At 41.1% G+C, this 14,925-nt stretch overlaps 1 protein-coding gene across 1 annotated transcript; it reads right to left on the bottom strand.

Annotated features, from left to right (window-relative positions):
* Positions 1-108: 108 nt before the first annotated feature.
* LOC106582103 (atypical chemokine receptor 3) lies at positions 109-12,128 on the bottom strand. The gene is made up of 2 exons (XM_014164847.3): positions 11,922-12,128; positions 109-4,014 (listed from the first exon to the last, which is right to left on the bottom strand). Exon 2 carries the CDS (start codon positions 3,969-3,971, stop codon positions 2,835-2,837), a length of 1,137 nt encoding a protein of 378 aa, XP_014020322.3. The 5' UTR covers positions 3,972-4,014; positions 11,922-12,128; the 3' UTR covers positions 109-2,834.
* Positions 12,129-14,925: the final 2,797 nt, after the last annotated feature.

The following is a 14,925-nucleotide window of genomic DNA, read 5'->3' as shown; positions in this document are numbered from 1 at the left end:
GGTGTCCAGTGATGCAGTAAACCCAGGTTACGTTTCACTACTTGTTACTTTAATTAAAAGGCTCTGATTAAAGTAATAACACAAAGCAAAAGAACTTCAGACACGAGATTCATTTTTGGTATTTAATAAGTAACAAAATCCATAACATACAAAATATCAATGGAATGCCTCTTCTTGTAGACACATGTTGGTGTCCTTTGCTTTCTCTTTTAATAATGACTGCTAGGATTGGAATTCTCACAATGTAACAGGATACATATGTATCCAATCAGATGACACTATAACTTCATGGCAACGGATCAAACAAAACATGCTTGTTACCACAGACAGACAGAAATAGCATAATTTGGTTAGAAACTGTGTGAGTCACACTGTTTTCACTATAATAGCTGGACTCGTGTCTCAGAGTCAGTGACTCTCATTTACAATGAGGCAGCTTCATGAACACAACTTCTGAATCCACAACATATGAACTACGATTAACAAACAAAACTACAGATGTAGGATCTTAAATTGACCAGTTTGTCATAGCAAAATAATCCCGCAGTAACAGGATTTGAATGTTTAGTCCATAGTGCTTGGTCGGTGGTTAGACTATTAGCTAGACATGTAGAGTGCGATACTGTTCATACAGTATATGACCCATTTCAAGAAGCTAGGCGTATGTCATACATCACTACTTCACATAAGAGGTATTTGAAAGTTTATTTTTATTTTTATCAAAATGCGTTTTTTTGTGTGAACTTTCATGTGCCTTAATAACAAATGTGTATGCCATCTGTAAATACAAATAAAATGGTTAAATTACAAGCCTAGTTGTTTTAGCTACGGAAGAAGACAGGAACCTTCCCGCTAGCGATGATTGGCTGAGATAATGAATAGGCTGGACATGCAGAGAAATTAGTTGGGATTGGTCTGCCATGTAGCATGCTTCTGTCTATAACATGAAAGTGCTGCTACTGCTCTCAACAACATTGCTGCCCAGAATTTATCAGGAGCTATCGACTAAGATCTGTGGAAAAAAGTTGTGATGGACTACTTTCTGCACACGGTCAGTGTGAACTGGAGTGACTTGACACAACAACGGGAAAAATAAGCTGTAGTTAACTACAAACCAAACGGAAAAGACAAGCTGCCGTGAAGCGTTCATCCATGCATTTCATCTATGGTGGCTTGCTATGACAATCCGTTTGTACTGTAGCTATGGGTGGGATTATGGTTTATTGTTTAGCTAATTAACTAGCATTCTCACTTCGCAAGAGAATTATATCATGACCGATCAAGTTAGCCAGGTGTGTCTGGGGGTGATTTCATGAACAGACAGTAGTGACCCATCCACTTAGTTAGGTGTGTCTGGGGGTGATTTCATGAACAGACAGTAGTGACCCATCCACTTAGTTAGGCGTGTCTGGGGGTGATTTCATGAACAGACAGTAGTGACCCATCCACTTAGTTAGAAGTGTCTGGGGGGTGTTTATAGCATTTATTTCACATGACCCTTAATTTAGACAAATGTCTGGGTAATCATCAACTTATAATTATAAAATATCATTATCTGGACACTTTCAAAGTTAGGTTAGGATATAGGCCAAGGACTAGATAAAGTGTATTTTTACCTGGAGTTTTTCCTTCTTTTAGGCTACTACTTAAACCACTTTTAGTCTTGAAATCTTTGGTTGTTTACTACACTACCTAACTCACTCTGTTTAGCACATGGCCTCACATGTGAATCCTTAAAGAGATGGGTAGAGCTAAGGCTTCTGAATATGAGTAGACAAAGAAGAGCTCTCCAATAGGTGTACCAAACCATTCAAGGGCCATTTTCTCAAAAGTGGGGTTACAAGTTTATCAACTTTCAAAGCAGAATTACTTCCCCATTTTTTTCTCAACTGCAGTGTATAGTATACCATTTTATCCAATGTAAAAAAACACAATTTAAAATGTTGTTACATAAGACCAAATCGAGGCGGTGGGTCTCATAAGCATGTGTTAGTGGTTTTCAATAAATCTATGTAAATTAATATGTGGTGATTAAGATCCTACATCTGTACATAAACAATGCCAAATGTGAAAGTATTTTATAATATGTACAAAAATACAGTATATAGAAAGTTGAATAATAACAATCTAACAATTATAATATATGTATTTCAATGCCCTTCTAACTATTTACAAAGTGGATTTTGAGGTGTCACACAAGCACACACACACACACACGCACTCACGCACATACACACACCTCTAGCAGTTATATAGGACTCTTCAGACAGACAAACTGGGATTGGTATGTCTTGAAGTAGAGAGAGAGATTGAGAGAGAGAGTGTGTCTGTGTCGCCATGACTACAATGGCACTACTTCAGAAGCACTTTAGAACAGTCTGTTTGTCAGACAGAAAATCTACTCTTCCACTCAATATAAGTGCTTTTCTCCAGACATCATTAGTTTGAGTTGATAATGGCCTGCAACTGCAGTCCCTCACACCATCCTTATTAGGAATGCACGGTAGCAGGAGAAATACCCAGGTAGCTTCTGTGAGGGGAATGTTGGATTATAAATAATGTTTGGTTTGCTTCAGATGAGGGCACACATACTTGTGGCAGTGATGAAGTTTGTGTACAGCCTAGGCTTTGGGCAAGGTTATTTGTTATGCTCTAGTTGTTAAGACACATATTTCATTTTGTTCTGATGTGAGGGGCCCAAATTTAGCCTATATAGGTTATCATGGGTTACTGCATTTTAGGTCATTTCAATCATTTTGGGTCAGGTGGACAGACTATGTTCTAGAGTTCTGTGGTGTGCTCTGAAGTTCCAGGGTGTGCTCTAGAGTTCAGTCTCAGATCTGTGGTGGGTTCTCCACGGCGACGGCAGAGTACTCTGTCTCAGAGACGTGGGGCTGCTCTATGAGCCTGGTCAGGCCTGTACGTGTTGAGTACTTAAAGATAAAGGCCTTCATCAGGTCATAGCGATAGTTCCTGTTGATGAAGTTGTAGAGGATGGGGTTGAAGCAGCAGTGGAGCAGGGACAGACACTGGGTGAGGTGCAGGGCCACGTAGAGGGCGTTCTCCAGCCCACAGCTCAGAGGAACCAGGCCCAGCAGGGAGAGGGCATCGGCCAGGAGCACTCCGTGGTAGGGCCCCCAGCAGCCCAGGAATACCACGGTATAGGCCAGGATCACCCTGCGACTCACACGGCGATCCTGCTCCACCGCCGAGGAGGAACAGGAGGAGGAGGAGAGGGCTTGGGCCAGGAGGGCATAGGCCAGAGCGATGACAGGGAAGGGTAGAACGAAACCAAGCAGGATGAAGCTCAGCTGAACTCCCACCATCCACTCCCTGGAGTGTTCCTCTGGGTACACCGGCCTGCACAGCACTATCTCCCCGTGTGATGACCTCACCGCCTGCAGGAAGTAGGTATCGGGCAGGGAGGCCACCAGAGCCAGGAGCCACACCCCTACGCACACGCTGCGGCGAATCAGCTTCCGGCGTCGGCCCCCATTCTCACTGTCGGCGGGCCGTGTCACGCTCAGGTAGCGGTCGACACTCATACAGGCCAGGAAGAAGATGGAGCTGAAGAGGTTAACAGAGAAGAGCAGGTGGGTGAGCTTACACGCCACCTCGCCGAAGGGCCAGTGGCCATGCTGCGCCAGGGAACTCACCCACACAGGCAGCGTGACGCACACGCACAGGTCAGCCGCCGCCAGGTGGGCGATGTAGAGGTGGGTCTCATGGCGAGGGGAGGAGCTGGAGGTGGTGCGCTGGGAGCGGACATTGACCCAGAGGACGAGGCCGTTGGCGGCCAAACCGACCACGAAGATGAAGATGTAAAGGATGCACATGGAGTGGAGCAGGGCGCTGCGGTCAAACGCTGTTGGACACCCGACCATCTCCACACGCGTCCCGTTCTCCAGGAGGCCCGTGAGGTTCAGGTCCTCCCAAGTGTCCAGCAGCTCAACCAAATCAAAGCTGCTCATCCTTCTGCTGGGAACGATCACACACACCTCACGGACCTGGGATCTGTAGAGACAAGAAGGCAGCAGCCCATCATTCCTGATATCACTTGGTCTGCTTGGAACTAAATATCAACATAAAATGCCGTCAGAAAGTATTCATAGCCCTTGACTTGTTCCACATTTTGTTGTGTTACAGCCTGAATTCAAAATGGATTAAATAGATTTTTTTCTCTCACCCATCCACACACACACACACACACAAAACCCCAAAATGAAAAATCAAAAACATGTTTTTAGAAATATTTGCAAATGCATTGAAAATAATATACAGAAATATCTAACTTACATAGAGACCAGTCAAAAGTTTGGACACACCTACTCATTCAAGGGTTTTTTCTACATTGTAGAATAATAGTGAAGACATCAAAACTGTGAAATAAAACATATGGAATCATGTAGTAACCAAAGAAGTGTTAAACAAATCAACATATATTTTATATTTGAAATTCTTCAAAGTAGCCACCCTTTGCACACTCTTGGCATTCTCTCAACCAGATTCACCTGGAATGCTTTTCCAACAGTCTTGAAGGAGTTCCCACATATGCTGAGCCCTTTTTGGCTGCTTTTTCTTACATACAGAAGAAAGCCTTATTTGGTAAAAGACAAAGTCCATATCATGGCAAGAACAGCTCAAATAAGCAAAGAGAAATGACAGTCCATCATTACTTTAAGAAATGAAGGTCAGTTAATGCAGAACATTTCAAGAACTTTGAAAGTTTCTTCAAGTGCAGTCGCAAAACCATCAAGCGCTATGATGAAATTGGCTCTCATGACGACCGCAACAGTTACCTCTGCTGCAGAGGATAAGTTCATTAGAGTTACCAGCCCCAGAAATGTCAGCCCAAATAAATGCTTCACAGAGTTCAAGTAACAGACATCTCAACATCAACTGTTCAGATGAGACTGCGGGAATCAGGTCTTCATGGTCGAATTGCTGCAAAGAAACTACTGCTAAAGGACACCAATAAGAAAAAGAGACTTGCTTGGGCCAAGAAACATGAGCAATCTGTCCTTTTGAGATTTTTGGTTCCAACCGCCGTGTCTTTGTGAGACGTAGAGTAAGTGAACCGATGATCTCTGCATGTGTGGTTCCCACCATGAAGCATGGAGGAGGTGTGATGGTGTGGGGGGTGCATTGTTGGTGACACTGATTTATTTAGAATTCAAGGAACACTTAACCAGCATGGCTACCACAGCATTCTGTAGCAATACGACATCCCATCTGGTTTGCACTTAGTGGGACTATCATTTCTTTTTCAACCGGACAATGACCCAACTCACCTCCAGGCTGTGTAAGGGCTATTTGACCAAAAAGGAGAGTGATGGAGTGCTGCATCAGATGGCCTGGCCTCCACAATCACCTGACCTCAACCAAATTGAGATGGTCTGGGATGAGTCGTACTGCAGAGTGAAGGAAAAGCAGCCAACAAGTGCTCAGCATATGTGGGAACTAATTCAAGACTGTAGGAAAGCATTCCAGGTGAATCTGCTTGAGAGAATGCCAAGAGTGTGCCAAGAGTGTGCAAAGCTGTCATCACGGTAAAGGGTGGATACTTTGAAGAATCTCAAATATAGAATATATTTTGATTTGTTTAACACTTTTTTGGTTATTACATGATTCCATGTGTGTCATTTCACAGTTTTGATGTCTTCACTATTATTCTACCATGTAGAAAATAGTAAAAATAAAGAAAAACCCTTGAATGTGTAGGTGTGTCCAAACTTTTGACTCATACTGTAAGTATTCACACCCCAGAGGCAATATATGTTACAATCACCTTTGGCAGCTATTACAGCTGTGAGTCTTTCTGTGTAAGTCTCTAAGAGCTTTGAACACGTGGATTGTAGAATATTTGCACATTATTCTTTAAAAAATTCTTCAAGCTCTGTCAAGTTGCTTGTTGATTATTGCTAGACAGCCATTTAAGTCTTACCATAGATTTGCAAGCCGATTTAAGACAAAACTGTAACTAGGACACTCAAGAACATTCAATAACGTCTTGGTAACCACTCCAGTATACAGTATATTTGTCCTTGTGTTTTCGGTTATTGTCCTGCTGAAAGGTGAATTTGTCTCCCAGTGTCTGTTGAAAAGCCGACTGAACAAGGTTTTTCTCTAGGATTTTGCCTGTGCTTAGCTCTATTCCGTTTCTTTTTATCCCGTCCGCCCCAAAATAAACCTTGTCTTTGCCGATAACAAGCATACCCATAACATGATGCAGCCACCAGCATGCTTGAAAATATGAAAAGTGATACTCAGTGATGTGTTGTGTTGGATTTGCCCCAAACATAACACTTTGTTATCAGGACATAAGGTACATTTATTTGCCACATGTTTTGCAGTTTTACTATGGTGCATTCTTGCAAACAACAAAAATGTTTCCATTCTGTTATTTAGGTAAGTATTGTTGAGTAACTACAATGTTGTTGATCCATTCTCAGTTTTCACCTATCACAGCCATTAAACTCTAATTGTTTTAAAAAGTCACCATTGACCTCATGGTGAAATCCCTGAGTAGTTTCCTTCTTCTCCCGCAACTGAGTTAGGAAGGACGCCTGTATCTTTGTAGTGACTGCGAGTATTGATACACCATCCAAAGTGTAATTAATAACTTCACCATGCTCAAAGTGATATTCAATGTCTGCTTTTTGTTTTTTACCCATAGGTGTCCTTCTTTGCGAGGCATTGGAAAACCTCCCTGGTCCTTGTATTTGAATTTGTGCTTGAAATAAACTGCTTGATTGAGGGACTGATTGAGATAATTGTATTTGTGGGATATTGAGCAGAGGTAGACAGTCATTCAAAAATCGTGTGCAATGCTATTATTAAAAACAGAGTGAGTCCATGCAACTTATTACGTGACTTGTTAAGCTAATTTTTACTCCTGAACTTATTTAGGCTTGCCACAACATAGGGGTTGAATACTTATTGACTCAAGACATTAAGGCTTTTCATTTTTTATTAATTTGTAAAAAATAACTTTGATATTATGGGGTATTGTGTGTAGGCCTGTGCCACAAAATCTTAATTTAATCCATTTTAAATTAAAGTTGTAATACACCAAAATGTTGTGTGAATTGGGGTGTGAATACTCTGAAGCCACTGAACATCCCAGTTAGCACATAACGTTCTGGGAACCGTATGTTTCTTAGAGCGTGGTTGTCCTATGTTTTTTTTGCATACGACCTTCCCACAACATTCTGGGAACGGTGCAGGATTGATACCCAGGGAGCACATAACATTCTGAGAACTATGTGTTTCTTAGGTTGGAATTTCCGTACATCTGCATAACGTTTCCTACAGGCTTCCTCACGGTTCTATTTAAATTAATGCTCTCAAATTGTTCCAATAACGATAAAAAAAACATTTTCTGTGGGAATGTTTTCTACAGGTTTCCTCATGGTTCTAATTAAAGTAAAGTTCTCAGAACATTCAGAAAATGTTAAGAAACAACGTTTTTCTGTGGGAATTTCAGCACTTCAGCAAAATGTTTTCCACAGGTTTCCTCACGGTCAAGTCATGTTCTCAGAATATTAAGAAACCTTTCCAAAAAAGCCACAAGAAACATTAGTAACATTTAAAAACATATATATACACATCAACAAAACTCCCTCTATCCTGGCCGTGCCCACTAATTGACCACACCTGATCTTAATGAGTGCTTGTTTCTTTTGAAATGGGGTCTGTTTGAATAGACTAAAATGACCAGCTTCGTGAGAGTTAAAAAACATGGCATGCTAGCTCCATCCTAGTGGCGCAGTGGACTAATTTCATGGATAAAGAACAGAAGATGTAATCACTGGTCACTTTAATAATGGAACACTAATCACTTTAATAATGCTTACATAATGCTTTCCTCATTTCATATGTGTATACTGTATTCGATTCTAATGTATTTTAGTCAATGCCACTCCGTCATTGCTCGTCCCAATATTTATATATTTCTTAATTCCATTATTTTACTTTTAGATTTGTCTGTATTGTTGTGAATTGTTAGATATTACTGCATTGTTGGAGCTAGGAACACAAGCATTTCGCTACACCCGCAATAACATCTGCTAAATATGTGTATGTGACCAATAAAATGTGATTTGATTTGAGATCATAGGTTTGAATCTCGCTGACGACGTTCCACAATAAAAAAATGTGTTTGCATGATTAATGCCTAAGCAAATGAATGTCCATGTGTACTGTGTGTGCTTGGAGTTCAAAACAGTTAACCTAAGCTATCAGTAATATTGAAATATTTAGTGAAAGTTAATTTAGTTATTCAAAAACCTCCAAATAACCTTAACATTTCATTCAAAACATTTAGAGAATGTTATTTAATAAACTTAAAAAAACCTATAATTTCCGTTATCCGAACGTTAATAAAACCTCCTAGGAAAACCTTCAGGGAGCCATAGTAAAATGTTCTCAGAACCCCACTGCAACGTTAAAATGCATGTTCCCAGAAAAGGCTACATTTTCTCTTCCGTTCTCTTCCGTTTAAAAATCTTTATGTTTTAACGGTCAGGAAACGTATGGCTTCGTTCCCAGAACTAATGGGAAACCAAAAACGTGCTTTCCCACAACTTCAGAGGAAACAATGTGCTAGCTGGGATGTCTCTCAATCTGTCTGTTTGGAACCAGGCATCAACATACATACAACATGTCACAGTAAATGTTTGAATTATATTTAGTGAGTGCTGCCCTGAGTTCCCTTGGCTTTTCATTAATGAGACCTCAACCAATCAGTCTATTTCTGGGGCAGAGTAAGATCAGAAAATCTATTTACTTCTACACAGAGCACTGCATTCTATGGTATTAAGTTCTACGCAGAGCACTGCATTCTATGGTATTTACTTCTACAGAGAGCACTGCATTCTATGGTATTAAGTTATACACAGAGCACTGCATTCTATGGCATTTACTTCTACAGAGAGCACTGTATTCTATGGTATGTTATGAGATCCAATAAGCATCCAAATGAAATGTACAAAAAAAAAAAGCTTTTTATGATATGCCACCTGATTCCAAATAATCTAAATGTAGTTAACACTTAAAAAACTGCTTTATGAGTTCATAAAGACTGTTGTTTTGGGATGATTGAGGAATGACTGAAAACTCTGTATCTTTTTATGTCCAGTCAGAGGGCAGCACCAGCTACAGTATGTTTAGTCCCAAAACAGATCAAATGTGAGGCAATAGGATCTGGATCCAGTGTCAGTCGTAATGGTAAACCTGATGTCGCTTTAAAAACATGTTTTCCATTGATGTGCATGCAAGGAAATATTTTCCCGTGTGCCACTGCTCCTCCAGAAATAAAGCGAGGGAAGGAGAGAGAAGACAGATTTGTTATAACCACAACATCATCTGAAAACATCTGAGGCTAATCATATACATTATACAAACACACGCAAAGGGATCCTACACACTCATGCATGCACATCATGTACACATATGGACACACACTGCTCTCTGTTTTATGTATACCAGGGTCACAACACAACCTCTGACCTCTCTGTACAGTATGTCTGATTGGTCATTTTACGCTCTAGCTTGATGTCTCTCTTCCCATGACAGACACAACATGACGAGTGAGAGGTGAGGGGTTAAAGGTGAAAGGTCAGACATGAGCCATCAGTGATTTAATCCTCCTGTTCCTTATGATTGACATGCATGTCCACAGACTGTGAGACATCAGAGCGGGGTTACCGAGGGGTTTAACTAGAAACGGTCCAGACACGGTCAAAGACAGGTCTGCGACCGCTGGGCGATACAGCAGGTTAAAGTGCATCGAAACGTGACTGCTTAGAGCAGCTGTGCGTGTGAGCTCAGTGAGAGTGTGTGACCGCATGGCCCATGCCAAACTGTCTGTGATTCCACAGGAGACCATGTTGACAGTGGAGAAGGGAGGGCCTATCTGGCTGAATGTGTTGTTGCACATGTCTGTAGCAGTGGCCCATTGGCGTGTGTGTGTTATGACTGCCTCTAGTTTCAGCTGATTCTATCAGTGATCAAGGAGCTATTCAATTGATTGCTCTTTTCATTTTTATTTGGCCCTTCACCCCTGGCACACAACCACTTGCCCTTTACTACAGTAGAATTTTAATTTTCTGTTTTAGAGGGATGGTGTAGTATAACTCAGGCCCTCATACATAAGTGTCCCTATAATTCACCTCTATTATATGGTAAACAGAAACACCTGAGGTGCCAGCTCACGTCACATCTCTCTGATCCATTATCCCCTTCACACTCAGCCCATCTGATAACACACACACACCCACACACACACACACAGCAGCAGAACACTGCACTGATAAGCACTCCCTCTCCCCCTTTCTGTCTGTCTCTCTCTCTCTCCTCATCTCCCTCTCTCTCCTCACATTATCTGCCCCTCAAACTCTCATTACAAGTAACTGGGGAATACTCAGATCACAAACCTTTAGTTTCACCATACTCCAAATACCCAATAAGGCCGAGCTGGTTGCAACATAGAACATGAGAGCCTGTATGAACATGAGCATTATATGTTCCCCCTTACTAGCTCGGACTTCGCTGATTTACTATGGAAAAATGTATACTATGACTGTGAATGTGGTTGTCCCACCTAGTTTAAGATGAATGTACTAACTGTAAGTCGCTCTGGATAAAAGCATCTGCTAAATGACTAAAATGTAAATGTATTATATTATACCGTGAGGGATGCGGTATAGATGTAGGATCATAATTTGAGCCACTTTGCTACAGCAGGAAAATAATCCTGCAGTAACAGGAAATGTGAATTATTATGTGTATTATAATTCATTGGTAATTTTGTTGGGGTTGATACATTTTTCGTAAGGGAAAATCAAGTCTGAAATTTCAATGTGGAAATTACAAACTTTAGAAGCCTTTTTAGACCTCAAATACACTACACATTTGCATTTCCTGCAGAGCAGGAAAATTCTCAGCAACAAAATAGTTATCCAATTAAGATCCTACATCTGTATTTTATGATCCCTGGTGATTCCCTATCTGGTTACACATTAGCCAAGCAGCATGCAGGGAAGATGATGCATGCATTCCAATACTGGACAAATAGGGAGCAATGTTTTCATGTGATAATCCAAAACCAGAGAATGCTGCAGGTTGGTTTAGGCTTTTGTCTTGCAAAAGAAAATGACTCAATGGAGAGGGGTCAAGGGAGGGCCCACAAACGTCCCTATATCTGTCAGACCCTATATGAGATGAGGAAGATGAACTTTTTCGTTTTGGTTACATATTTGAATATGGGGAACCTTCGTACCCAAGCGCATTTATTTGCACTTTTCTATGGTATTACATTATCCATGCGTCACAATGCTTATATTTAAAATATATTTCAATTGTATGAGAAAATATGTATATGCTAGGGAACGGATGAATTTACATAAATGAGAAACACACACTTATGTAGAGTTACAATACCGAGTTGTTCTTTATATCCGTACATTGCCATTACGCGCGAGAGAGCACTGAAATAATCCGACGTGACGCTCTTGTAGCCTATCTGAGAACACATTCAATTCCGTAAACCATGTTTAAATCTGCCCTGAAAAGAAACCACATTCCTTATCAAATGCCAGGAGCCTCCGTGTGTAACCTGGCCGCGTTTATTGAACAGGCACTACTAATCCGCGCGTCCCGCTGCGAAAGCCGATGGCCCTTTCTATGGATGGAACGACTTGAGGACATCAGAGGCCAGTAGTCACATCAGGACAATGTTTTAGCCAAAACTCAACACGCAACAATGCACCATTAACTGAAACGTAAAATTGGCTATCGGCTGTCCACGAAACCGAAATGTTAGGAGTGCAGTTGTTTGGCCCGCAACCTCTTGTTATGGAGATGCTCCTGTCAACTGGTTTACCTAGAAACTAAAATGAATGTAAAATAAAATGTCTTACTTGTAATTGAGAAAAAATGCTTTAGCGTGAGCTCTTCGATGAAATTGCACCGCTTCTCCTGGGCGAAGGGGTGTCCAGTTATGCTTTATCCAAGATAGGGAGAGGTGGTGGTTGTGAGCTCTCCGCTATCTGATTCGAATGAGTGGGTGAGTACCCAGTGTCTCTCTCCTCCCAGCGATAGTGAACCTGGCCTCGTGCCTCCCACTGCACTTGTTAATATAGGCCTAACCTACTGCGTAGTGATACGCCTCCCAAGGCAGGTCCCAAAACACATTCATTGAAGTTTCTGCCAAGAGCAAAACAAAGGCGTCTGATTTTCACTTTGTCCCACAAACAATTGCCCAATAGTCGAAACACGTTTGTGCTTCATGCAAGCAGGTGGATCTGCACAGAAAATTTAAAAAAATGTATGAAATGTATGTATTCACTACTGTAAGTCGCTCTGGATAAGAGCGTCTGCTAAATGACTAAAATGTAAATGTAAATCTATTGTGTGCAGACTGCCAAAGAGAGATGATAAAGATTGACTTAGTAGACAGTTATTACCTGAGATAGCTCTATGATAGAAATCAATAAGCTACTATTGTGCACATACAGTTTAAGTCAGAAATTTACATACATTTAAACTCAGTTTTTCACAATTCCTGACATTTAATCCTAGTAAAAATGCCCTGTCTTAAGTCAGTTAGGATCACCACTTTATTTTAAGAATGTAAAATGTCAGAATAATAGTAGAGAGAATGATTTATTTCAGCTTTTATTTCTTTCATCACATTCCCAGTGAGTCAGAAGTTTACATACACTCAATTAGTATTTGGTAGCATTGCCTTTAAATTGTTTAACTTGTTTCAGGTAGCCTCTCACAAGCTTCCCACAATAAGTTCGGTGAATTTTGGCCCATTCCTCGTGACAGAGCTGGTGTAACTGAGTCAGGTTTGTAGGCCTCCTTGCTCGCACACACTTTTTCAGTTCTGCCCACAAATTTTCTATAGGATTGAGTTCAGGGCTTTGTGATGACCACTCCAATACCTTGACTTTGTTGTCCTTAAGCCATTTTGCCACAACTTTGGAAGTATGCTTGGGGTCATTGTCCATTTTGAAGACCCATTTGCAACCAAGCTTTAACTTCCTGACTGATGTCTTGAGATGTTGCTTCAATATATCCACATCATTTTTCTTCCTCACGATGCCATCTATTTTGTGAAGTGCACCAGTCCCCCCTGCAGCAAAGCACCCCCACAACATGATGCTGCCACCCCGTGCTTCACGGTTGGGATGGTGTTCTTCAGCTTGCAAGCCTCCCCCTTTTTCCTCCAAACATAACGATGGTCATTATGGCCAAACAGTTCTATTTTTGTTTCATCAGACCAGAGGACATTTCTCCAAAAAGTACGATCATTATCCCCATGTGCAGTTGCAAACCGTAGTCTGACTTTTTTATGGTGGTTTTGGAGCAGTGGCTTCTTCCTTGCTGAATGGCCTTTCAGGTTATGTCGATATAGGACTCGTTTTACTGTGGATAAATATACTTTTGTACCTGTTCCCTCCAGCATCTTCACAAGGTCCTTTGCTGTTGTTCGGGGATTGATTTGCACTTTTCACACCAAAGTACGTTCATCTCTAGGAGACAGACTTCCTGAGCGGTATGACGGCTGCGTGGTTCCATGGTGTTTATACTTGCGTACTATTGTTTGTACAGATTAATGTGGTACCTTCAGGCGTTTGGAAATTGCTCCCAAGGATAAACCAGACTTGTGAAGGTCTACAATTTTTTTCTGAGGTCTTGGCTGATTTCTTTTGATTTTCCCATGATGTCAAGCAAAGAGGCACTGAGTTTTAAGGTAGGCCTTGAAATACATCCACAGGTACACCTCCAATTGACTTAAACTATGTCAGTTAGCCTATCAGAAGCTTCTAAAGCCATTACATAATTTTCTGGAATTTTCCAAGCTGTTTAACGGCACAGTCAACTTAGTGTATGTAAACTTCTGACCCACTGGAATTGTGATACAGTGAATTATAAGTGAAATAATTTGTCTGTAAACAATTGTTGGAAAAATTACTTGTGTCATGCACCAAGTAGATGTCCTAACCAACTTGCCAAAACTATAGTTTGTTAACAAGAAATTTGTGGAGTGGTTGAAAAACGAGTTTTAATTACTCCAACCTCATTTTAGAGAATTTTGCAGTACGTCCAACCGGCCTCATAACCACAGACCACACGTATGACGTTGTGTGGGCGAGTGGTTTGCTGATATTAACAATGTGAACAGAGTGCCCCATGGTGGCGGTGGGGTTATGGTATGGGCAGGCATAAGCTACGGACAATGAACACAATTGCCTTTTATTGATGGGAATTTGAAAGCGCAGACATAACATGACGAGATCCTGAGGTCCATTGTCGTGCCATTCATCCACCGCCATCACCTCATGTTTCAGCATGATAATGCACGGCACCATGTCGTAAGGATCTGTACACAATTCCTGGAAGATGAAAATGTCACAGTTCTTCCATGGCCTGCATGCTAACCAGACATGTCACCCCTCAAACATGTTTGAGATGCTCTGGATCGACGTGTATGACAGTGTGTTCCAGTTCCCGCCAATATCCAACAACTTCGCACAGCCATTGAAGAGGAGTAGGACAACATTCCACAGGCCACAATCAACAACCTGATCAAGTCTATGCGAATGAGATGTGTCGCGCTGCATGAGACAATTGGTGGTTGTGCGTTTGGTGGTTGTGCGTTGGCTGACTGGTTTTCTGATCCACGCCCCTACCTTTTCTTTTAAAGTATTGGTGACCAACAGATGCATATCTGCATTCCCAGTCATGTGAAATCCATAGATTAGTGCCTTATGAATTTATTTCAATTGACTAATTTCCTTATATGAACTGTAACTCAGTAAAATCTTTGAAATTGTTGCATATTGCATTTATATTTTTGTTCAGTATAAATAATACAGTATTTATAAAGTCAGGTGCAGTGTTCTTTTTTTGTTG

This window comes from Salmo salar, chromosome 21 (genome assembly GCF_965601325.2).
Source record: "Salmo salar chromosome 21, fSalSal1, whole genome shotgun sequence".
NCBI lineage: Eukaryota > Metazoa > Chordata > Actinopteri > Salmoniformes > Salmonidae > Salmo > Salmo salar.
Note: the sequence above shows the minus strand (reverse complement) of the source record. Positions and strands in the feature narration are given on the sequence as shown.

What these genes read in the sequence shown, in the direction of transcription:
- LOC106582103 (XM_014164847.3), bottom strand. Translation starts at nt 3,971, where the DNA reads ATGAGCAGCTTTGATTTGGTTGAGCTGCTGGACACTTGGGAGGACCTG.